The 26982-nt window shown below is 37.3% G+C and overlaps 1 protein-coding gene across 17 annotated transcripts in view; it reads right to left on the minus strand.

Annotated features, from left to right (window-relative positions):
- The window catches only part of HDAC9 (histone deacetylase 9), a 462820-nt gene that overhangs the window by 240208 nt on the left and 195630 nt on the right, over positions 1–26982 (minus strand). The window contains exon 1 of one of the 17 annotated variants that reach the window (XM_032110261.1): positions 1096–1335. The exons of the other annotated variants lie outside the window; for them this stretch is intronic. Within the exon in view, the coding sequence (XP_031966152.1) occupies positions 1096–1165 (70 nt within the window). The 5' untranslated portion in view covers positions 1166–1335. Of the gene's footprint in view, positions 1–1095; positions 1336–26982 lie in introns of those variants that run through there. 17 annotated transcript variants of the gene reach the window in all.

The following is a 26982-nucleotide window of genomic DNA, read 5'->3' on the forward strand; positions in this document are numbered from 1 at the left end:
TGCACCTTTCCAGTTTTTTTCACTTTTCACCACAGTAAATGATTTCAAGGCTTCTTTGTCCATATCTGTGTTTATTTTTTCTGACAATCTACTTTGATTTCTTGAAAAAGTTTTGTAAGTCTCTGCTTTAAATTTAAAAGATTTCAGATATCAATACCAACCTACTACTAATGCTACACTGTATGAGAGCAAGAAAAACTATTTCCATGATTTTTTATAATGACATAACACTAAAGTTAGAAAATATTATTCATGATTTGTGCTCTCCAGAATGGAGAGATCTCTGAAAGGCTCTCTTTGGAATGCAGAGACTTGGTTTCAACCACCAGAGGGAGTCAATCTGATTTTTCAGGACAACTACAAAACCAGAATGAACGGAAAAAGCACCTAGAAGAGAAGAACTCACTAACAAATAACTTTATTTAATCCAGATTTATGTGGATACCAAACATAATGAAAAACTATAATTGGGGTTCTCTCCATTGAGATATGAAAATCACCTTTTTCACTTCAAGGGCTCATTAACAAAACTCTTACTAGTGTACTGTCCTTAAATGACTTCAGATTAACAAAATTTTAAGGAATAAAAATATAATATTTTACATAAGAACAATGCTTATATTTCTACACAACCTACTATTCTTTCTTGAGTTCAAGACACTACTGTAGTCCAAAGTCTTTTTACCAGCTGTAAATACAGCAGGTTTTCTTCAGTTTATTCATGGTTCAGTCAACTCAATCAGCCAGCAGTTATGGATTTACAATAATGAGTACAGGAAAGAAACAGACATTTCTCCTCACTCAGACAGTCATTTGCCTTTGTAAGTTTTAAGCACTGGAAAAGCAAACTATAGAAATTATTATGATGATGGCAACTTTCTCGTACATCAGCTGGAGATATTTTCTGTAATTATTATTCTAAATAAACACTGAAAAAAATGATTCTGCATCCTGTAATATTCCAGAAACTAATAGAACACTTCTAAAAATTCATCTGTGATGTCAAAGAAACAACAGACATCAAAAATTTCTACACAATTCTGATGCCACTTAGCAAGTGCAGTTCAGAAAACTGAAAAATCCAAAAGTTATTACCCATTTTTGTTTTTCCACATTTCAGCAGGTCCATTTCTCTTACTAGTGGGCTGGTTTTTTCTCTCTTCATCTCATCTGACACGCAGAAAATCAGTCAAGTCAGTGGGTATTTCTTCAGTTTCAAATGAGAGAGTCTTTCTCAAGTAAGTTTCGCAAGAAATCGAATTTCCTATTAAGAAATCTACAAAAATCAGTGGGAACTCTTCTCAAATTTCAAACTCAAGTTTCAGAATCCCACAGATCAGGCCTGGAACAGGCACACTAGACTAATGGAGTCAAGCACTAGAAATTACTCTCTGAGAAACTCTCTGGGTCCTTTGAGAATCTCAGCCTAATAATTTAAATAACTCCTAGTCATATGGAAACTCCCACCCCCCCACTTAACACATTAATCACTCAGAGGAGAAGTTCCCTCTCACCAGACCTAAGATGAACAACTCTCAGCACATTTAGTCCTGTTGACTGAGCTTTTGAACCTGGCTGGAAACATCATTACAACAAGCTAAAATTCTGCAATGCAAGAGGCAACTTGAAAGTAAGTGCTCAGGTTCTGCACTCTAAGCAGAACTTTTTGAGATCGATGAGATGGCATTAAAAATATGTTATGGAATTATTGTATCAGGGATTGCATATTAAAGACCGGGAGAAAAAGGCAGTGCAACTAATTAAAGGTTTGCCATGGAAAAGCTGTAATATTAATTTTAAGGTAAAGCACTTACAGAGCTTGTTACCACAAAGACCTTATTAATTATGTTTACTTTAACATGAGACTAAAACTAGAGTCTAGCCTGAATCGTCCTCATCAAGGTACTGCAGAAGGCTGGGTCCCAAAATTTTCAACAAAGCATTTTAGTTGCACCAGCAGCAGCATACCTTAGTAGGTTTTTCTGTTCATAATATATGAGGGTTTTCTCAGAAATGTGAAAATTCTTCCTGACTGCTTCACTTCCTATGGTTTTTACATTTGTGCCATGCACACTGATATCTTAGGGTTATCCTGCTAAGAAACAACAGTTTATTTTGGTGAATGAGGCTATTTTCAGTGATTTTTAGATGTGCTTGTGGTTTTTTCCCCTTAATTAGGATCTGATAGTGAATACCTGAACTGAAATTTCTACAGTGTTATGCATTTCCCTGTGACCAGCCTTGGCCAAGCACCCTCTCTGCTCACTGTTAAGTTCAACTAATTAAATGAATGCTGAGACCATGGTAGTGTCTATAAAGCATGTTTCACACACTGTCCTAGGACCTGAAGGTGATGATCAATACAGTCCATGAAGCTGACTTTCCCCTGCTCACCAACATAGACCACGACATCCCAGAGCTAACACAAAATCTACACAACCACTAGCTACTCATCACTGTGGACAGAAGCACTCTGCAGAAAGTACAGGGATAGTAGGATCTGGACATGGCATAAATAGGGAGAGAATGACCAAGAGTCAGCCCACCTACAGGAAAGGATATCTGGAAATGCAGCCAGTGGAGATGACACTGATTTCACTCATTCCAAGTATGTGATTACTATTCTGTCAATTGAGAGCTGTGCACCTGATGAAATGCCACAGAGAAAAGCTGATATACAATGCTATTACCTTTCACTTTCCCACAAATCAGAGGCCCAAAGTGACCAACGCCTGCTCTTGGTTCAGAAAGAGCTTACTTATGCACCTATAAAATTCCATTTCATTTCCAATCACATCTACATCTGCCAGACAAAAAAAGAAAACTGAAGCTGATAGTCAACACACATGTAAAACAGCTTCTGATCTTAAATGCTTTTTGAATACAGTTAAAATGAATAGCTCAACTCCACACCAGAAATGCTAAAAAAAAATAGCATATGATCTTTCTTAAAAAAATGGGACAACAACCAAATATCACTGTCCATTATCACCCTTATTCATCCATTCCCAGAATTTGTATCATCTTTTGTAGAGTTTCTTCCACCTCATCTTAGAGGACATTCTGATAGAGAGCTGAGAAATATGTCTTTTACTGAAATAAATGTTACACAGTTCTAAGAATTTGCACAATTCACTTCCTTTGCTCTTCCTTGACAATGTCTATTTAGAAGAGATCTATTTATTCCTCACCACATTTCACAGTTCCTGTTTCTAAATGAGAATCATATTAACAAAGGGTAGAAAGACACAAACATGACTAAGGAAACAAAGACTGTTTTTTTTAATGTAGGTACAGTGGTGTTTCCAGAGGGAAAGACATTCCAAAACCTTCAAAGATGGGCCTCAATGCAATTTACCTTTCAAGACTTTCTGATCTTCCTGAAAAAGAGCAAAATAAAAAGGTGTTTAAGATAAAATGAGTAATTGTAGGTAGCTGTATTACACTATAAATGGTTTCTAATTTACTGTTCATAACTAAAGGTCAAAACTGACCCTCTTCCAAGAAACAAATCTGTAACTATTTCATGATAAATGATTGTCTGTTCACCATCATTTGTCACATTGGATTACAAGCACTTCTTCCTTCCTGTAATACAGTGAGCATCATGTTAAAGTAATTTCAAGATGATGTATGGTATTTTCAAAAAAAAAAACCCCAGTGGAGTGAAAGGAATCCACTTTCCACAGATTCACTCTGTGCATAGTTATTACTCTTGTCTCATTATTTTCTGCTTAAACTAAATTACCTACGTCCTCTTTCACACTGCAATACTTTCAGGAAAAATAACCTCAAATACATAGAAACCTGCTGAAAGAATACGAAGATCACAGCACAGACAGTAAAAAGAGCAATGGAACTGTGGAAAAAAATTCCAGCCAAGCACAACCATATTTAAGGAGGTCATGTAGCGAAATTCAGATTTTTTTGTATGTGTTTTGGACAGATGTTGTGCATTTGCGCCTTCCCAAGCACTTTATAAGCTCTTCACCATCATCTCCAGGTACTACTTTGGACTCTGGAACATTTGCTAGCACCTCCTCCCTCTGCCAAACTTCACTGGTAGGGTCACTGAACCAGAGGTATATGTTGGCATGGGCATGCAGAGCTGTTCTGATCCCTTCCCTGGGGTTTCCTTTCCCACAGTAGGCTACCCAATATTCCAAGGCACAGCCTGAACCAGTATGAACTTCCTGCAAAATGACTGCGGTTCCATTCCTCAGCCTAACCTAGGGCACGAGGGACTGACCACAGTCTCTGGAGTACAGATGTATCAACATGCTACTGGAGGTGCTGAGTAAAAAGATTAATGCATTGAAATACCTGTATTTGCTAGCACAGTATGTTCTTAACAGTTTTCTCAGGCTTTTTGGAATCTGTAGCATGCAATGACATAAAAGATTAGAATAAAACACAAACCCATGAAGGTTTCTTCTCAAAACACCTTCTTGGCCACAACACAAACTTCACTGCATCTCTGTGGGCCAATAAAGGGAGTAATCTACTGGAAAGCAATATTACTTGAAAAGTATCTTAAAAAAGGGAAATGTTTGAAATTTTGTTCCATTTAGAATTTTTTTTAAATCTATATATAATTTTATAATGATCTTAAATTTTTTTTATTTTATTTCACTGTTAAAACATGCTACAAACACAGAGTTTATTCAAAAACCGCAGAAGCGTTGGGGTCTGCTATCATAAATCAAGCAAGGTGAAAAACAGCAACTAAGAAAAAAAGTAACATCGACTTCATTTGAAGTTTACATTTTCATTTTATATATAAATATATATACTTATATATATATATATACATATATATATACACACAAAGAGACCTAGACTAAGAAACAGACACTCTAAGGCTCTGCCAAGAGCTGCAAAATAAAGAACCATTTGGATCATACAAGAGAAGAATATTTCTTCTTACATAATGTTCCAGCAAATGGTTAGTATGGAAAGCTAGAGAAAAATGGTTCAAGTATAACCATTATTAAATCCAAGAAGAGCTTAAAATTACACCTCAGGGAGCTAAGCTCCTTCACGCTGTGCATAAGCTGCACATCTCCTCTCCCAGCAGTTCTCGGCAGCCCTCCCAGGCAGGGTGCAGACTGTAACAGATCTGCTGCCATAATCCTCTCCCCAAAGAAAATGAGGAGCTCCCTCATCTTGTTCTGGGAAAGGAGATGAGACACGGGCTGAAGTCACTCTGAGCATGTGCTGTTTGAGCCCTAAAGTGACAGTCGCATGAGATACAGCCAGCGATAGGCCTGATTGCCTTAATAAACCAATATGTATAGTCAGAGTCTGTGAGAAGCAAGTGCTAGAGCTGTGAAACGAGCAGGAGCTGAGTAAGCAGGGACTGCAAAGAATTATTTCTTCACGGATGAATAAGAATCCGATACCCCACACTAAGCTAGTAAAACATAATCCTGTATTTAATACAATTAAGCCAATTAACACCATATGAACACTATTTAAAAACTTGTCAAGTTGGACAGCCCAGTGCCTTGGGAACAGCTTTCATTCAGCAATGATAAAACCACTCTTACATTAAGCAGAACTTTTGCAGCAGAGGACCACTTCAGAACAAAAAATAGCCCATGATAACTGATATTGACAACTTCTGGTAGCAACCTCCCAGCCATCTCAGTGACCTCTCAAAGACAGAGCCACCAACATGAAGCCAATAGTCTTTAGCTAGTTTCAAACAAAGTGAAGAAAACTATCTGGCAAGAAAATTCAGCCGGACAGCCACAGGGCTGCTAAACTGCTTTCCTGAGGCTGGCTGCCACTGGGGTTGTGTACTAGAGGCAGTGGTGTGAGAGGAGGGTCTGCACCCGCTAAACAAAGCTCTGCTCCCCCCAGTGACACACCTATTTTCTTACTGAACCCTCTTTTCTGCCAATCCCCACTGGATGAGACAGTGCAATATGGGGCAGGAACAGTCAGGTAAGGACAGAGCAGTGGAAATCACACTCTTGGTCTTTCTAAGACTGCTTGTGGTCCTCTCCCTGTACTCTTCTGCTTACAGTTGGCTTCATGGCACCAGCACACTTAGACAGAGGAATGACGAAAATAATTTCTTCCTTTCCTTCATGATTCATAATTGGCATAAAGTAAAAACAGCTCCCTAAAGTGGGGTGGAGAAGAAGGGAGCATGAGAACTTCATAGGTTTTAGTAAGAAAGAATAATGAAAAAGGGCTGCCAACTCCAGCTGTAAGGCTGATGGCTCTAATGAACCACTGCACTATGGTAGACCTTGAAGTCTGGGTCTGGACTGAAATAATCCATGTCTGCCAACTGTTTACCCATATCCATGGGCCAGTTGCCAGTATCCTTCTGTTGTGACTTTTACATATCTTAAAGGACAAGCAGTTTTAAGTCTCTCTTCAGTCTAAATGTGTAATTAAGGATCACAAGTAAATACCTGTTACTTTCATTCCTACAGATTTTGCTCACATCTTTTGGTCAACTTCTTCTGGCTGCTAAACCTTACCAAAGTACTCACCTGTGCAACAGTTCTCTTAGCCCAACAGGCATTTCACACTGTTTTGCTGATCTATGATAAAGCAGGTAATTTCAGAGAGAAAAACTTAAATGGGTGAAAAGGCAATGAGGGAAATCATGCATTTAACCACACTGCATTAAAAAACAGATGTGCAGAGATCTGCAAGTTTTTAGAGTATTTACAGAGATAAAAAGCATTTGAAAGAAAATCTGTGCCTTTCATGTTAATTCCTAACCTTTCTCCTGCCTCCTTTGGCCCATTCTTTCAGCGGAGTCCTGCTTAGAGTCAGCCTGCCAATACTTTCCAGGCTGTAGCAGTCCACTAAAAGTAATGCTACTCAGCATGCTCAGAAAAGGGGAACTGGCATGTACCACCTGGCCAAGCTGGAGCCTCTTTTCTGCTCTCCACACTCTTCAGGGACGGAGCAGAGAAAGACAGTGACAAATCTACCGGCAGAAGCCATTAGTTATTCACACTGCGAGCGTACTCTCCCTCATATGGACATTTTGCAATCTCTCTTATCTGGGCATGTATATTTGAGCACATATATAGTAAAACCTGATTGATTACACTGGAAATTTCCCTACTACTACACCTGATATATAAATAAGAATTTGCTGTCTCTTGAAATCGTCTTCTGAAAAGTCTTTCTGGATTTTAACCTGCACCTTTCAATTCCCAGTTTCATCTATTAATGCAATAGTGCTGCAGTTTTTGTGACTATTGCATAATCCTTTAGTCAGAAATGCTATAGTGTGGTGTTATTTACAAGACGGTCTTCTCTAATGCCAGTTTCCCTTCTGAAAACCACCATACAGTTTGCTTTTCAGATCATATTAATTAATCCCTCATTGGATTAAACTGCTATCATTTGTCATTTGTTATGCTGTTAGCAAAGAGCTGGGTCTTACTAACTTCCGTGTAGTTTGTGTACAACTTAATATCATCTCCATTACTAAATGCTTCCAAAGCTTAAAACATGGTCTTTAGTCTGAAAGACCTGTTGCATGGCATGTTTAATTTATAAGCACTTTCATCTGTAGACAGTATTTTCCCACCACATTTTTGTTTGCAATTTTGATGGCAAACTACAGATAAGAGAGCAGTCAGCTCTACATGAAAGTAAAGACACAGAGCAGATATCTTTTGCTTAGACAGGTATGCAAAAGACAGCAGAAGTTATGTACAATTCAGAGCACAACGGCTCTTTGTGGATAAATGATGAAAGATATGATTTCTTCCAGTGAGTGGTAAGTATGCATAACAAATAGCTGTACCACTCTTTGGTTTGTGGTTTTTTTTAAGAATGTACCACAAAATAGGGAGAAGTACATGGCTGGTATCTGCACTCTTTACTGACCCTTTCAGTAGTGTTTCTATAAATATGGCACATGAGCAGCTATGAAGAAATAGTTTTAAAAATAGGTCATAGGCATCAGGAGCAGATTATACTGTACAGGTGGGAAACAATGATTTCTGACACAAATAGAGATTATGACTGTGTTCAACATGTAGGAAGTCTCCATCAATACAAATCAGCTGCCACCAGTGCTGAATGAGATCATGTTGTTGCAGAGCACAGCATGAATCTTTGACACAGCTCTATTGCCTTTCATGAGATATTTCTATCTCAAGGGAGTAAAAAGTCAGAAAACAGAAACATTTTTAATGTGGGTTGTGTGAATAGACCTGTGATGTGTGCCTATAATAAAATAAGATTGCATATTCCTGATAACTGCCGGTACTGGATGAGAAACTACAGAGAAATAAACAGAAAAGAGAGACTTGCTATTCCTAGAAAACAGTCACAGCTAGGGCAATTCAGGTATACAATGCCGCCAAGGCAAATTTTCCCAGGGAAATCTCATGCCAAAGAGCACAGTGTAGTTGGATGCTCTTCAGAACCCTAACTGCACAGCTCTTTTTTATTGCTTTTTCTTCTTTTACACTTCTTCACCTACCTGGAGTGGGATGGGCACCAGATAGGTTATGACCACCTCACTATCAAAGATTGCTAACTGTTTTCCTAAAAGGCACAACATAAGTACCACCCTGGCTGTCTGCATCCTCCTGAGATTCATCTTTTGGACACAGAATTCTTCTGTCCTTGTCTTGCCAGTTCCCTTTAAAGGAAACACTAAGAAAGGAGAGTATGGCCTCAAACCAACCACAGGAAAGCAGTCACATACTTGCCACACTTCTTACAGATGACACTTTCTTTAATACTTTAAAAAATCTTGCCATCCTATAAAGTTCAATATATTGATAATCATGGAAAATATGACATATATCAAATCCTTGCTTCTCTCAGTCACAGAGTTTCAAAATAGCAGATTTTCCTTTGCAGTTATTAAGTTATTCCTCATTCCTTCTGCTTTTGCTTTCTGTCCTTCCTGTAAGGCAGAAGGAAAAGGAGAAGAGTGGAAAACCTTTACAAACAGTACTTGCCACCACTGCAATGTCCAATGTCCAACACAGCATAGACAGACTTCCAGAGGAGAAACTGAAGATCAGATTTAGACAGAGAACTTAATATAACTGGGTTTTGTTTTGTTGGTTTGGGTTTGTTTGGTTTGGTTTTGGTTTTTTTCTTTTTGTTTTGTTTTGTTTTGCTTTGTCAGGAAGAAAATAGGGAGAGAATATTCATAACAGTAAAGAATAGAAGGGTAAAAAGATTCCCCACACGGATTTCAGTCACTGGCCAGGATGCCACAACCACATTCCTCAGCAGAAAATCATGCAGGGGAACAAAGAAACAATAAATATTGCCAGAGATCAATTGCCAGTTGAAAACTGTTGGAGACAACTTTTTCCTTCAAAAATGTTTCTTCATTCATATGGAATCCAACTGATGTGCTTTAAAAGCCTCTTCAACAGAATTCCTTGACGTCTGTAATAATTCCATTTAATGCAATATATTGGCTTTTCTGGCTATTGCTACTAACTATTCAGCTGCTAATCATCTTAACATTTTATTTCCTGAGAAGTGAACTGGTATAGAGAATGTAAGAGAAAATGTTAATCAACTGCACTGATATATATTTAAATAGGATATGGTTATTAAATTAGATTTTAAATTGGCACTAACTCTAAGAAGACACTCAAGAACAGGAAAAAGTAGTTTTATGGCTGTTAGTCTACATCAAACATTGAATCACAAGTGCTTGTTTTTTCCAAAGGGCTTTTTTTGTCTCATCTGTTCCCCAACTCTCGCCACATTCCCTGTACTCAGCTTCTAATTCTCAGTTCCAGCCATCAATACAAGCTCAGCGTTCCAGTTTATCCTGTCAGGTTTCTCTTTTCTACCCAGGGAAAGCAAGAAGAGTAACTGAGCACAGGAATGACAGATGTCCTTTCAGTACTTGGATCCAGGTTCAGATTCAGCCTACAGCAGCCAAGAACCAAAACAGCTGAGCTCTGAAATGGAGCACATTCAAATGTAGATGAGATGAAAACTTCAGGTTATCTACACAGCTCCACAACTTCTATCACACAGGAACTGTGGTTTTAACAAAGTCTTTATATTGGCCAGATCTTTAAAAAGTGAGTAAAAAAACATGCATTTTTCTAGTGTGATAGTACTAGTATGTTCCTGCTACAACAAATTCCAAAACTTTTGTCCCTGAATATGTACAGTCCACATGCTCTTAAAGATCAGCAGAAATTTTAATATGAGCACTGTAGGAGAGCCACATCAGAAAAGCAGGTAAGGTGACATTTGACAGGCACAAGACTTGGCAGGCCTGCCTTGCTGCAAGGTCAACATACCTGTAGAAAGAAGCACAGATCACACATCTGTGAACGCCGAATTTAGGAATTTAGGGGGAAATTCTGACCACACTGAAGTGAATATAAAATATCACATGAACTTCTCTGTGAGCTGCAAGTAATTACTTCATGCAATTACAAGTCCTGCAATTTCCAGAACTTACAGGTGTTGAAGCAGACTGCAAAGAAGATTTTATATATTTTTTTTTTAAATCTTCTGATTTTTAATACACAGTTGCTTTTTTTCCTGAACTAAAAGAAAAAAAGGTAAAACGTTAAAAGCCATGAAAACCTTTATGGCTTTGCTTTGTTCTTCTCCAGCCATTGTAATATCACCAGCTTCTAGTAGCTTATTATGATTTATTTAGCTCCATGCCCATCTGTGGTTTGCACTGTTCTGAATGTGGGGGTGAGCTACTGTAAATCAGTCTTTGACTAAGCAGATGAACTGAAATCAAGGAATAGAATACAAGAAATGAAAAGACTTAGAATAACTGACCAGTGAATGTAATTCAGATGCCACAGAGATTTTGATTTGGTGAAACTCACGCTTCATTGAATTCAGCAAAACCCTTTCACCAGGGAAAATGAATTGTAGAGTAGGTGAGATGAAAACACCCGAGAAATATATTTGATTTTTTTCCCTCAATTTGGTAATTGGTATAGGGAGGTAGATGTGCTTAATCTAGATGAAAATCTGATTTGGATGATTCCTGAAATTCTCTTGAAATATACATTAATTTATTCCTTTGGGCAAATCTTTGTCATTGGTTAAAATAAAATGTAAATTCCAATGTGATACAGAGAAAAAAAATCCATTATGTTTAAAATCTCTATGTATATATCCCAAAATATTAATACTTATTTTGGATCTAATTTTGAAAGCAATTAAATCCTTCAAAGATCCTAAACTAAAAAACGAAGAGGTTTTGGGGTTTTTTTTCTCAAATGCACACATTAAAAAAAAAAAAATACAGAGGAAATGGATTCTATTGGTAATGCAGTTGAAACAATGCTGCCCTTAAACATTTGTCAGATCTCTGTGGATGCAACAGTTAACACATGGCATTAGGTTACGAAATCTTGTAACTTGTTACAAGCAATCTTGTTTCTAAGAATGAAATGTTTGGCAATGTACAATGCCAAAGTTCTCATTTTTTGTAGTGAGAATTTTGCTGGCATGCATCAATTAGCCTGAATCAGAAGAAACTTGAAAGTTCGCAGCACCAGTGCATTTTCTCACAAGATGTTGACAGTAAGAGGCTGCATTTTCAGCAGATATGGGTAATCATTTCCTCCTCCTATTCAAAGCTCTGCACTTCTGAAAAACAGAAATCTAGTGAAAAATAGTATTTCAGGAGAACCCCTTTACTCTTCAAAGGAATAAAATCCACTGAAGATTGTATTAGTTGAAATTAGTATCTTCTATAGACAAAATTTATGTGGGGGAGTTTCCTGACCAAGGAGACACACATTGTTAGTTTCTCTCCGTGACAATATGCCTGGAACACAGTTCAAAAGCAAAATTATTTTCAGTGTAGTCATATTAACCTGTTTAAATAGAAATTCTCAGTGTTTTTTATATTTCCTGATAGAGAGTTAATTTAATCTTGGCTCATTGTACCCTGGAGTGAAACCCCACTTTACTCAGTTACTGAATACACAGAAAATTTACTGCATATTTATCATGTGTCAGAACTAATGACATCAGTGAATATCCAGTTGCCTAGAGCCAGATGACAGAGTAGCTCTGCTGACTGAAATGGAAACTTTGCCAATCTGTGCCACCTTTAACATTTTGTTAGATAAAAGAAAGCAAACTGGAATCCACGATCCCTCCACTTTCTGGCACTATTAAATGGCTTGTGAAACCACTGTTGCTGGTGAGTGTTGTCTAACAATATGAAAAAAATTTAAAGCTTGAGTGCTGGAGTCCTCTTTTGCACTTTGACTATATGCCAGCTTTCCAAATTAAGAGTTCTCCTTGAGTTTTTGACCTTCTGGTATATAGTAATAAGAAAATGAAATCTCTTGTCTTCCAATGTCATATTTACCATATCCAATCATATGTCTTCCATATTCATATTTACCACCAGCAAACACCACTATATCATAAAAAATTACTTCTGCCATGATCCTAAGGTAGATGACAGTTAAACACCAAGATACTTGGTGAACTAATTATTAATGCCCCTTGAAGCTGAGTTACCTTGTACTTTTAATACTTTTAATATCATTCTTGATATGAAAGGTGTAAAGACCCCAGAGTCTTAAATCCAGAGATGCTTTCAAAGGGACTTGGAATAGTCATTGAGAGAAATGTAGTGAAGTTTCACGTTTCCTGATTATTCTAGATATTCTAATGATGACAAAATATACAGCTACTCCTTTCATTCATTTTCCTTTCTCCTTCATTGAGAGCTCAATAGTTGTTCACTGTCAGATTACAGCTTGAAGACCTGTGCTAGTTGAGAGAGGCAAGGAACATGATATTCCCCACAGTCTGTGCCAGCCTCCCTGCAAGAGGTCCATCTGAGTCAGTCTGCAGAGGGTAAGCAGTAATTTAATCACCATGTTCATTCAATGCTCATTCAAGTTTTTTGTCAATTATCTTTATGTGAAATTTTTTTATCTCAGTATTTTTACATGCCAACTGCAGGTTCTGGATTTTCTTCCAAGGACACTTGAAAGTCATTTCACAGAGATCAGTAACAAAAATAGTGTATTTCTATTGGCATCAACAACCAGGTTGAATTCATAATGGTGTTCAAGTGATGAAGATCTCAAGATTACTACCAATCCCCTGAGTGAACCATGCATTCCTCTAAAATGAATTTACTAATTCTCCCTAAAACTCATTCGCATTGCTCACTTTGGCACTATTTGCAGCAGGCTGCTCTACATTATGAGCAACTTCTACAGAAATTGTTCCTGGATGTCTTACTGACTAGACAGCACACCTGTATAAATTGAAGCCAAGTCTTTGCATCAGCCATGATCTTAAACTGCTGACTGGCAGAGATCCCGTTCCTTTCCTTTGAGAGTGCTATATGTAGGGTACCTCTTTAAATTCTATTTAGCCCCCTTTCTTTTAAGCTATGTAGGCTGTTCATATCCTTTGTACTACAAATAGAACAGATACAGTTAATTGAAGGCATCCCTGCTGCTGAATTTAGCCTGCTAGTCTGGTAGTCTGAAAATTCAGAGGAAGTTCCTGTAACACAGAATGAAAGACTAATTTCCTCTGACCCCATTACAGACCAAAACTTTTTGATAGAAAGGGGTTTTTTGGTACAATGGGAAGAAGCAGTTTTACCCTTCTGGCAATATTCTTCTAGCACTCACATTGAGCAGAAGGTGGATATCTTACTGGTACACAAACACCAACATAAAGGAATTGTATCAGGATGCAAAAAAACTAGAAGGAAAAGTTTGATTTTACAAACTGAGACTTTTAATTCACTTGCAGCAACGCACAGAAAATGTATTAGAATTTGGGGAAGATTTTAAAAACTTTTAGTTCCTTAAGAAAGACCTTGGATGAACAGTCAGGTGTCAGCAGTCATTGGCCTTCCAAGTGTTTTTGAGAATCCTAAGGTCCTTCTCACCCAATTTTCTTTACGCTTAAATAATTTTGAAATGTGGATCTTAAATAAAGAGGAAACTGCAGCATCGAAGTGCTATTTTACCAAAATAAGATCAGCTGTTCGCTTGATTTACACCTAGAGAGGGAATTCCTATAACTTTCTGTGTTCCATTGGGACTGTTAAAAGGTGGCATACGTAGAATTCTTCCATGAGTGCTCAGATTACACTGGAAATGCGCAAGCACAACCCTGGTTGTTAGAAAAATAGTACTTTCTTTGCTACTGCTTCATTTCTGTGTAGTCACTATTTACCAGCTTGAACTACCCTATATTACACATTTTGCTCCTTCCTGAGGAAACAGGAGTTAGTGCTGGCGAACCTGCTAGAATACATAATAGACCAAAGAACCTCAAAACCTGCAGAAGGAATTTACCTTATAAAGCCCGGTACTACTTTTCTTGAAAAGCACACTTTAATGCTACTTTGAAGTATTTCAATACGTCTTAAAGTAGCAAAGTATTCAGAAGCCTGTGATTCTGATAACACTGTTTCCATTTTAAACTCTATCCTATTTATAATTTCTATTGCTCTGATGTTTTGCTCTTAAGTAAGACTGAGTTTGGAGGTCTTGACCCCATTTTCTCAATCGCTCTTGCAAATTTAAGAGAAAAATTTTTGGGACTGGGACTGAAAAAACCTAGCTGTTTTGTGATTCTGGATTATTTTCTTTTCCTTCTATTGTTTAATATGCCTCTGGAAATACTATTTTCCTAAATCATTAAACTGTATACTGCACTGCTGTCTTACAGGAATTGGGGGACACAATGGGAAAAATTATAAATGCCTGAGTTGTTTCATTTAGAAATACAGTTACCCTGAATGACCATTAATTACTTTCTACATAAATTTCCTAAACAATTACATATACACAGCATTTGTATAGATGAGCCTGAGCAAGGTTGATGAATTTGAGGTGATTTATTAAAACAGACCTCAAAAAGGTCTTATGCTTAATACTGCAGGGTCTTTTCCAATGCAAGCTTCCCTCTGCTGGTGGTGAGTTCTGGAAATTTTTGAGAAGAGGGAACAAACAACCACCTACAGCACATTAGAAGCAAATGAAAGCATAGCAGTCCCTACATACACTACACTCTTCCTGTCTGAACCATACAAAGCTGGGTCCCAGTTCGAGGATTTAGGACGCACTAGTTAGCTACTTCACCCAGCAATGTGCAGAGGAAGGGGCTGTAATTAAGGGCTCTAAAGAAAACCCCTTAATTTCAGAAGAAATGCATAGACATTTCTGTGATTTCTTTCTTCATGGATAACCAAATACATTTTGCTGCACAATGCCTAGCACATAAACTGTGGAGATTTGTTGCCCTCTGGCACCACAGTGTCAGCCTTGGATGTCTCGGGCTCAGAGAACCTGGACGCAGAAAACCAAAAGAACAAAACAAACCAAGACACTACAGGAAATTTCCAACTGTGCTGTGACTCTGGGATGGGGTGGGTATGTTTTCCTTTAATGAGGGCTGAATATTAGTCACATCTTTGAATGTTGTTCAACACTGCAGATATTGTTGATAAAACAGAATGCTTCCTGTACTAAAAGGACATTTATAGAAAAATTAGCACAGATGGGGTGAAATTATAAATATGTTGTCTGGACATCTGTGTCATTTATACTGAAAAACCTAAAATGAATGATAATTATCCACATTTAGTGGAGCAAATGAGGAAAGCTTATTCACTGTGTAAATAATACAGTGCCTTTGGCCCCCCTCCAGCAAAACTATATAGGCAAAAAACCTTCAGGCTTGCACTGGATACTCTCTGATTCTGATCTAGGCCCAAAGCAGCAGCGGTGTTCCCCCCATGTTGAATCTGTAAGAAGAGTAGGATCAATTGACCTGTTCATTGGATTGTATTTCAGTGTTTCATACACTCGTTTATAAGCACAGAATGCTGAATGATCAAGCCTTCAAATATTTCTATTAATTTATAAAGATTTAACAAATTTATACAATGCAGTAAGAAACCCCAGAGAAGAGATTAATGTCTTTTAATATTAGCTAATCCAAACTGTTTTAACTCCAAATTATACACTGGTTTTCAGTTCACTAGTGGTACTCTCGAATCTGCATTTTTTATGACGATGGCCAGGTTTTCTTCTAGTATTTATGACTTTCCTGAAGTGTTTTCTGCAGCTGTAAAGTAACATAATGATGATAGAAAGACTTCCTTAGGACTTTTAAATTACTGTTTATCGTGCATTGGGTTTGAGTGCACTTTCAGTTACAAGCATTTTATTTATCCTTTAGGGTGATGTGTCCTTTGAGCTCAATTGTTTATTTCAGAACTGGCAATAAGAAAAACGACAGGTGGAGTTCATTTCAAACATAACTCTCTCCCCCAAGACATCAGTTTTCCTGTGGATGATGTCTGGCATCCATTATATTTAAAATGGCTTTTTCTCCTCTAATTGAATTCCAGATTGTTATTTTTGTCAAAAACAAAGGTTTTCACTGTTCCTAAAATAATTAGGCCTGATTGCAAATCAAATTATCTAATTTCAAAGGCTTGTTTCCCTCTCTGAAATGCCCATTACAGACAGACTACAGATGACTAAGACTTGTGTCATCTGTGACTTTATTAGGAGAATATTGTAAGTCCTTCACTTTCCCTGTAATCAGAACTATAATTTCTGCAGGTTATTTTAAGATCAAGCTACAGCTAAAGCAGGAAACTCAATTTTATTCTGAGCTCCAGACATGTCGACACAGCAAAGCAGGGCTCCAGTTTTATAGGCTATCTTCTTACATAAAGCCTAACACTGGTATTAAATTCAAGCTCTCTATGAGATACACCATGCTGACTACTATCAGACAGCTCTCTATTTGTGGAATGAAGTGTAGCCCAAATGTTTGTTTTGATAATCTGTTTATAAGCTACCCTTGTAGAAACAATACAGGCTCAGTATGGCCACGTCCTTCCCTCTCTCATTTATTTTTAAATGAATAAGACAAACAATCCTGTACCCAAATGAAAGAGAAGAGATAACGTAACAGCAGCAATGTGCCCTCAAGTTACCTAACACTGAGCTCAGAGCACGTGTTTCTATTTAGCTCTGCAGATCTGTTAGTGGTATTTGTTTCAGTAAAATTCCAGTAAATTACAGAATCAATTCTATGAGGAGAGATTTTACTCTTAATTCTGCTAAGACAGTTAATCATTATGTAAGCTGTTACACTAATAGCATAAAGAAGGTGCAAACACCCTTCACCCCAAAATGTGAAAAATGTACCTTTAAAATGTAAGGAAGTTTTAACAAAAGCTTTGGGAGGACATGCAATGAACTTTGTAAAACTAATGTGTGATGAAATGTAAAAGTAAATTAGCAGCGACACTGCAGCCATGAGGTTTTCTTGAGGCTGTGGAAAAAAATAGAACATTGTTAGTCCTCCACTACTATTCAACAGCCTAAAGTGGGCCTCACAGCTAAAATGTCACCTCACATTTGATTTTCTATTGCCAGAATATAACGTAATTAACTTTTTTTCCCAGTTTGATGTTTGTAACTCAATAGAAAATCATTCCTTCTTTAATATCTTCTCATACTCTTCAAAAAGAGCTTGAGTTGCTCACAGTATCAATCAGTTACCTCCACCTACACATTACTTTCTGCACTGTTCCTTTCTTTTCACTCTCACTTTCTCATTTTTCCCTACTAAAGAAGCCTGTCTCCCACCTCTTGTTTCATCTCTTAACCTTTAACATCTTTCACACTGCCTTTCCATTCTGCATTGTGTACGGCGAAGTGCACAAAAAGGAACTGATGCTAACAGAACTGCTTACTAGTTCAAACTGCTCTTCTCAGTTAGAATCCACCCAAACATTATCCTGTCTCTCCTTCTACCTTTCTTACCTGTGGTTTATTACCACTGGGAGGAGCAACAGAGTCCAAATTGATTATTACTTCTCTTACTATTACTATTGTGGTTATTAATATTGTTATCATTACTATTAATAAATACTTGCATATTACTAAAGTTTTACTAAGTCATAACTAGATTATGCCCCTAGTGGAAAGTTACCTGAATGTGAAAGGGAAGGCAAGAACAAAATGGAGCTTCTTTCTCTCCATGTCTCTTAACTTTGCTTTGTAGCACAGAGGCTGTAATTCTGATAAGGTATCATGACTTCACACGATACCTTATCACATCATGAATTCTAATTGGTGATGACCTTTGAAATAATTCCTGTGAAATTGCAAAAATCAGGGACTTAAAAAAAAAAATCTAATGGCACGGGGTATAAATACATGAATGCATTCCCCAAGTCAAGAATTACTCCAACTGCAGTTTATAAAAAGGAATTGTCAGACAGGTTGCTTTACTTTGAAAGAGTAGCATGGTCCATAAATGAAGCTGACCTGTGTAAAGCTATGAGACACCCTTGCAGTCCAAATGTCAGGGAGAAAATTTAGTATATGGGCTATAAAATAGCTAATTTGTGTGTTTAAGTTAGATGTAGAATTATCTATTATATTGATTCCATGCTTGTTATCACTCCCATTACAGGAATCCCTGTGTCAATGTAAATGTTTCAAGGATGAGCAAGTGAAAGAGTGAGCCAAGGCTCTTCCGCATACCAGCAATTATATATTTGGCTAATCAGAGGCCTTAATTTCATTACATTTGGTTGATGCTTTCTGTAGGCGATCAGAGAATTTAGAGGGGTGAATTTAATCTGGTAACTTCATTGCACCGTTCGTTTTACTTCAGAAAGAAAAGCATCTTTGAACAGTGACTGCAACAGAGCACCTGTGGCTGCAAAGCAAATGGATTTTGTTACCCCTGACATGAGCATCACTAGTAAGGAGTACTTCATTGAGTTTCCATTCACACCCATTCAAACAAGTACATTCCTGGCTCCAGGTAAGCCATGTAAAAGCCCAAAGCTTCGATGTTCTGCATGAAACTGAGGAGACAGAGAAGTATTTAAAAAAAAAAAAACCAAACAAAAACCAGCTAAGCAAAATCTCTTTATCCTTATCCCTCCTCAAGACTTTAACATTTATACATGCAAGACTAAGTCTTTTGGCCACAAAAAGCCTGATCTCTCCACAGCACTCAGGGAGAGGGGACGGAGAAGTGTCAGCTTGGTGTGTTCTGGAGGAGCACTGAAGCACTTTGAGTTCCTCTGTTCTGCCTTACTGTAAACACAACTGCTGAGCACCAGAGGAAGATTTTGAGGGTCCAGGTTCCATTAATTAGGGATTCTAAGATATATAAACAATACTTACATCTTTGTAATGCAGAAAACTGCCATTTTATTTACTAAAGTAGAAAAAATTTCTACCTATCAGAACTGCACAGATAGTGAACCTCTGTTTCTCTGTTCTCCTGACTAGGAGCAACATGAAACTGCTTATGGTTACAAACACAATCAGGCAGGCTTACACTGAAAACTGAGCTGATTAATTGGGGAAAGACTGACAGTAAATCATTTCCTCATGACTGTTTGGATATTTTCACCAAAGACTTACAGGAGAAATATTACAGCTTCCTCCTTCTCCTTTCCTCCCCTCCTCATCCACTCCACTTCAGCATTCCCCTGTTCGTTACAGCTCTGTCCAGGCTGTTATCAGCTGAAAACTGATAGATACTATACTTGAGCTGCTGTTTTTCATTCTTGTTGCAACTTAAGAAGCCACCAAGAAATGCCACTGAGAGATTGGAATTTTCTAATTCCTGGGTTCTTGTAGAATGATTCAAAAATATGGTAGTCACTCTAAACTTTCCACTGGAAAGGACAGCTTTTGTTATCTTGAGGCAGGAGGTCTGGGATAAGCCTGTAGCCATTGCAATCAAAGAGTCCAGTGTTCCCCAAACTTCATATCATAGTCAATGCTTTCTCTCCTTTCTTTAAGCTCTAGGAGCTCACTAGAACAAGTGTGCGAATTACACAAGCATCTGCACAAGTAGCTTAGTTCTGACATATCCCAAGTTCCCAATTTTGCAAGCTTCATAAGCTTGAAGATTCTTTTTAGGTGTTTTTGCTTCTATTGCCAGATAATTATGGATTCAAAGGCAAAGTATCCATAGAAATTTCAATAATTTATCCAAAGATAATCTAAAACAAAGGAGAACATGCAAATGAATACCGAGGGATGCTATTTGTATCCAGGATATTTCTGAAATTGTAACAGTGAGTCAGCAAAACAACAGCTTGAATGTTGGAGAAAAGCCACTAGAAACAAAGAAGTACCACTAAAGATAGTTCACAAGAACTGACAGCACTTCTCAGAAATATTATAGTATCAACTTGTTTTGTATCAGTTGCTCACTCTCAGCAATTCTTAGCTAAACAGGCTTTAGCAAAATCCAAAGCAATGATATGTTGGAAGAAAATATTATGACTCTGAGAAATCATATATAACACTTTCACAAAGACAGACAGAGGGCTCAGGTAATTATTCCTTGCCTGCAGTGAAGCTCACTGCACTCTGCATAAAGATAAAAAACCTTTTACATCACAAAAATATTCTGTTTTTTAAAGATGAATAAATGATTAAATATTTTTTATATTAAATACATTACTAAAACTCTAGTCAGACTACAAAATTAAGCCCCCAAACCCTGCCTTAAATAACAGTTCTATATAAAGTAAGCATGCTGAAACCTCTAGCCTTTATCTGTTTAATGAGGGCACCATGAATTGACAGATATTTCTGTTACACAGCAACAACAACCTCTTATGTTTCACAAAAAGTGTTGTGTGAATATATTCATATTTGGAAAAGTTCTAAAAGGTGGTCTCATGAAGAAACTAATAAACTTAGCATCCTGAGTAGGGTACAAACAGGGTGAAGTTAATAATGCCTGCAGACAGGCATGAAACCATGAAGTTATAGAAACATTTTCATCTTTCATCCACTACAGCCATAGATCTTGTCTTGTAAGGTCTTGTAAGAGGAAAATGTGATGAGGTTCCACTGTTCCTAGTCCTACTGGCTTCTTGCACTTTGTCCTTTCTCAGGTTCTTTATTCACTCTTTTCCACTTCCACCCAAGCTGCCCCTGGCTCCTATTGTTCATCCAGTCCCATCCTTCCCACCATGTTCCATCTTCCCCATGGTCCTCAACCACACACAGCCTCCTTGGTCGATCAGTCTGTCCCCTCCCTATTTAGTTTTCTTCTTTTTCCCCTTCTCTCCCTTATGCCAGTTTTCAACTGGCCTTTCACCAAAGTCTACTTGTTACCATGCTTGGTGATAGAGGTGGAGGGGTCTGCAAGACAGCTGAGGGATACAAGATCTTGCCTTTGCTTCAGGCACCTGGAATTGCACCACGGCTGCTTTTGGCTGCCCAGCCTTTAAAACCAAGATCGATAAAAAGGACAAGAACACAAGATGCTAACTGAAGACAGAATACCTTGACACAAAGTAAAACCTGATCTGCAATTTAAATTTGGCCAACAAAAATAGATTTGCACAGTGAAAATGAAAATTCATCTTTCAGCCACAAGTATCACATGCCAAGTTCCTGATCTAAAGCACAAAAAGCATCAGTTTCATGCTCTAGAATAAGGCAGGTAGAACTTTTCAAGGACAGAATAGTTTATTTTTGTCTAGCTCCTTTCTCAAAAATGGTTGAAATGTTTTGGCCAAAAATAACAGGAGGGGGAAAAAAAAAAAAGAAAAAGCAGCCACTTTTTAGCAGACAGCTGAATAGCACCTTCACAAGCTTCACAAATATTTACTGCTATTTCCTTCTAAACTATAAATGTTGGTAGCACATCACAGTAGTCTGAAAATCTCAAAGATACACTGGTTTAAAGGTAAGCCTTATAATTTTTGACCACCACTACAATGAGGATTCTGTTCTATTCTGGTACAAGGTGTGGCATGAATAGACAAGGAAAAAAACCTAAACAGTAAGAATGAAAGAGTTACCAGCAATGAAAGAAAAGAGTTACTAGTTCTTACCTACTAACAGATGATTAAAAATCAAGGATAACATATAATTTATGGGACTTGATAATATTTTTACCTTGCTGTCCTAAAATGCATTTTCCCTTGCCTGTTGAAAAGTTTGAGTAATCCAGTTCCAGGTAACTGATGATTAGTCTACCCAGTTTAAGGCCTCATGCAAACTTGTGAGTCCTTTCATTTCATAACACTAAAATAATTTCACTGACTTCTTTGTGAGCATGAAACCAGACGTTCGTTTCCTCTCCTACCTAAGGTAGTTCCTCAAAACATTTGCCTCTGCTTTAAGGAATCTAAGTTTTAAAAAGCACTTTCAAAGGCTGCAATCAAGTTTTAAGATGACGATGAACATCCAACCAAGTTAGCAATGCAACTGGAAAAAGCCCTTATTAGTTTGACGTCTTGAATACTTACGGCCACACGAAACTTTTCAATGTGCTAAGATCTAGTGACATTTATTATGACAGCTGAAGTGTAAGACTTCATCGTTTTTTCATAGCTATTGTAATCATTCTTAGAAAGTAATCATTAAAAAATGATTACACGGTCCTTTAATTTCACCTAGATCTTTAATCATAAGGAACTTTTTCTTGACCTGATGCTTCCAGAATCTCACAGCAAAAGGTCTTCTTTATAACAGATTTATGGAATGAAGTCCAGGTATAATAAACTCTATTTCATATTGGTGAAAAAAGGTATGGGTGTCTAAGCATCTGAGGTTTAAGCATAGGGTACCTGCTCTCTTGGATCAGAACCCAAAGATCCAGCAGCTTGCAGGAGAAAGTCCATCCAGTGCTAAACAGGTGTAACATATTATTTTATGCATAGCTTTACTTATCAAGAACTTACTTCCAGACTTACAAAACGGAATAAACTTTGTCCCTCTCCCCACAATGACCTCTGTGTGTCCTGGGGCTCCTGCCAATGGCGTGATCCCACTGCAGTAATGAAACTGGGACAACAGCTTTCATTTACTTCTCTGCTCACTTATAGCCAAGAAGCTTCAGCAGGAGGGAGCTCAGCAAAGCCTTACTGCCTGTATCACTTTCTCACTTCTCAAGCAACAACAACGGCAGTGTAGGCACAGGTGCCAGAAAAAAATGCATAAGAATATATAGTTTTGCAGAGGCCTCAGCTGTGCACGGCAACCCTGGGGCCTCCATTCTAAAGATAAAATATTTCCTGAGAGACTGAAGAACATCAGCATGTGATTTTGTTCTTTCTATAATAAGTAAGAATAATACTTAATTTCATGCTTCCCTTTTCAAGTTCATAAAACTATGTAAGCCTTCACAGATGCATAACATTTGCTTTTGGCCCACGTACAAGCAAATGAAACTTTAAATCAGAGAGTAACTTTTTCTGAATATTTTTCCATATATAAAGACAAGCAATTGAAAGAAAATGGCAATTTAATTCCAGACTTTACCAGCTGGCATCACATATAAATTAAGATCATTAATTTTGGAACAGCAACAAATGTTTAGATGTTGGACAAGTAGGATATTTATTCATGTCTCGGTGAATAAGTGATCAACATTTTGCATTAGTTAGGACACAAAGTCAAAACAAAAGTGGACAGGAACTGGCACCCATCTACTAAACAGACAGTTTTTCTATACATTTTATCAAGCAAACAAACATGCCCTAAGGAACACTGTGAGAAAGTGACTGTTACCAGTGTAACTGGGAGCTGTTCGCATTTTGTGACAAATTATCCAAGTAATTTGAATTAATTCCACAATCTGCACAGACAAAATGCAAATAATTTCGTCCCAAATCATAAATTATTTTCTTTTCTTTGTTTTTTTTCTCATTTGGTGTTTTCTCCCCTCATAAAAACACATTTTGCCATGCTAAGGCAGAATCCAAGCCTTCCAAAGGTGGTGTGATTAAATTCATAGCTTTGCATGAACTGAGAAAGAACAAAGGGAAAACGACAATAGAAATCAAAATTAAGAAAAAAGTTAATTCTATTTAACTTCAGGAAAGGTCAATAGGAAATTAGGATATTGTCAGTCAAGAAAATGAAATCAATAAAGTGATAAGGACTTTTACAGTGTAAGACAGATGCCTCTTGGCAGAAACACATATTAAAATATTTATGGACAGTGCATTCAAAACATAACAAACATTAAATACTGAAATGTGACACTATGCATGCCAAATAACTAGACTTTTCATCTTAGTGCCATTTTCACTCATTGGAAATCTGATGGGCTGCAGATTGCTTTCTTTATTCTTCCATCTAAAAAATCAGAGTAAACATGCAAGTGCCATCTTAATACTCTTGGGAAATTAAGAGTAATTTTTTCTTAATTTAATTTAGTCCGCTCCAATTTTCAACAGGCCTCAAAGTTCTTTGAATGCATAGGGGCCCCATAACTGACATAAACAAATCCTACACACATAAGACATCCTTCAGGCCAACAAATCCCACACACATAAGACATCCTTCAGGCCAACAAATCCCAAGCCAAACAGGTTATAAACACTTTCACTTTATTTCCTTCATAATGGGAGGAGTACATCTGTGTGTACAAGGACCATTGTGTAGCTGTTATCATGTCCCAACACTGTTGAGTTTTTCTGACAGAGTAAAGTAACACAATTCAGGGAAGTCCAAGCAGAGAGATCAGGCAGCTCTGCTGTCAACTATATGGGTCATCTTGAAGAGAAAACCATGAGAAACACCTTTTATGTCACATGAGATACAACCTTCCCAGGAAGAAAAACAGACTCAAAGGTGACAAAGGAAAGATCATGACAAGCCCTGTAAAGAAAGAAAAATTAAGAAATACAATATTTTGTACAGACTGCAAACATATGAAGTTTTCATAAATTAAACCAGATCTCTCATCTCCCAGCAGTCTAATCTCTTAGAAAAGCTGGATCTTTCTCAAAGCACATTTGTTTCATCTAAGTGAAATTATTAGTACCCAGAAAATTGACAATATTCAGACACTGGCAGGTACAATCCAAAGGCCATGGAATGAAATTAGGCAAATTGCTCCAGAAGATAGCTGGTGCCTGCTCCACAGAGGTGACAGGTGATTACCACTGATTTCCAAGCTACAACAAGCATTCTCTTAAAAACTTATCTCACATCCAGGAATACCAGAGGTATCCAGTCTATCTAATAGCACTGTACCTCCAGAGACACCTTGCATGTGGGGCACGCCAGATTTCAAAGGCTGGCCACTGAGTGAGAAGTTATTCTTCCAGTGCTGTCATCTGGCCAAGAGGGAACACGGTTTTGAGTGTGGCCAAAAAGGGATGACAAAAAGAGGTGGTAAGTATAAAATCAAATGCTGTCCTCTACCATACAGGATCTTCATTTTTTTCTCTATTATCCACATGAAATATTATCAATTACCTTATTAAGACAGAGATTTTTCAAAGCTGCAGAAATTAACAGCTAAGAGGTACAGAGGAAAGACAAGGAAAAGAGCTAAAGATTGACTAAATGCCTGATAAATTTAAGGCACATGTTCTGAGCTATTATACGCTGAACCCAATCCAGTAGTTAAAAACCTCAGGTTCAGGTGTGCCTAAAAGCCTGTAATCCAAGAGGAGACCCTGCCTGATTTAACAGCAGAGGAAATGTCTTGTAGTGCTAACAGCTCAAGAGTATAAGGCTGTTGAGTATGAAATCTTGGGCAGAAATGAGTAGATATTATATTCCTCTTCTTGCAAAAATACAGACACTTATTGAAGCTAATGCATGCCAAGCACGTCTGTATTACCTGATCAATATTAACTCAAACAATATTTTGTACGGATATTGCACATAACAACTAAAACTGTAAGTCCCTCAAAACTATTACTGCCTAATGGATTACATGTTAGACAAAAACAACTGTCATATTAATTTAATAATTAATAGCACCCAACCTATAGAAGCCATTTCATGTTAGTGAAGTCAGCAGCACCCAGCAAATGCCCCGTGTTCCGACAACATCATGTACAATTCACAGATGCTGTTTTACCTACGCAGAAACTATAGGTTACAGTGTTCAAAAGCCACCATCTCATCTAGGGACTGTTGAGAATAGAGGACTTCTTCCTTCAGTCCAGAACAAATTACAGCAGGGAACTCAACTACTTTGATGAAAACAACACGGCTTTAAATTCAACTAATAAATGAGGTTCTAATTGAATAATAACATTTTTCTACCCTAAATCTGGTTAAAGCTTCTCACTAATCTTGGAAGGAATATTCTATCTATATAGTCTTCGCAGGAAATTAATGCATAACATGTAACGTGGGCATTATAAAATGTAACAGGTAAGAAAATAAAAAAAACTGCTTGCATCACTAAGTCTAGCCCTGTGAATTTTGTAACACAACTCCTCTACGAGTAATTTTAATCTGTAGCCAAATAGCTGTAGTTGGTGCTTCAGAAACTGCTTCAGCCTCCTACCTTAGTTATTTATGTCTCTGCTCTCCACAGCTCTTACTGAGACAAAAAAGTTCTAACATCTAAACTATTCTTTTCTTTGCTTCAGGCTACTATTCCATTCTTTACCATCTTTTGAGAACAAATAATTCCCTTCCTTCATTTATATTGTTACCTTGAAGTTATTTATAGCCAGTGCCCATGTCCCTCGAGCTCTCTGTTATAGGCTATAAATATAGATCCCTTAATCCCTTTTCATATGTTTTATACCCTAGTATTTATATCAGATTTGTAAACTTTATATTTTCTTTTCATTTTAAACTCTTTGGACCACAACTACAGACAGGATTGCAAATGAGCGATGAAACAAAAAAAATTTTGTTCATTTTAAATATGATCTGTTTATACCACTATAACTGTGAACAAAAGAGTCAAGATTGAAATGCGTAAACTACTGTATTTGCTTTAGTCTCCTGATACTTCTCAAACGAGTTATTTTGAATTTAAAATTTCTAACGTTTTGTCTTAACAAAAATTGTTCTAGCCAAATGAGAGCCATGTATGTAATTTTAAAAGAAAAAAGGGAAAGAGATATTCTTTCCCCATATGTTCTCTAAGAAACTATATCCCCCATTAACAGCCACAACTGAGCCAATTTTTGTTTAAACTTGGTTTGTTTTAATCTCATAGACATTTAGGGAACAAATCAAGTTTGATGCAAAC

This window comes from Corvus moneduloides, chromosome 1 (assembly GCF_009650955.1).
Source record: "Corvus moneduloides isolate bCorMon1 chromosome 1, bCorMon1.pri, whole genome shotgun sequence".
NCBI classification, from domain to species: domain Eukaryota; kingdom Metazoa; phylum Chordata; class Aves; order Passeriformes; family Corvidae; genus Corvus; species Corvus moneduloides.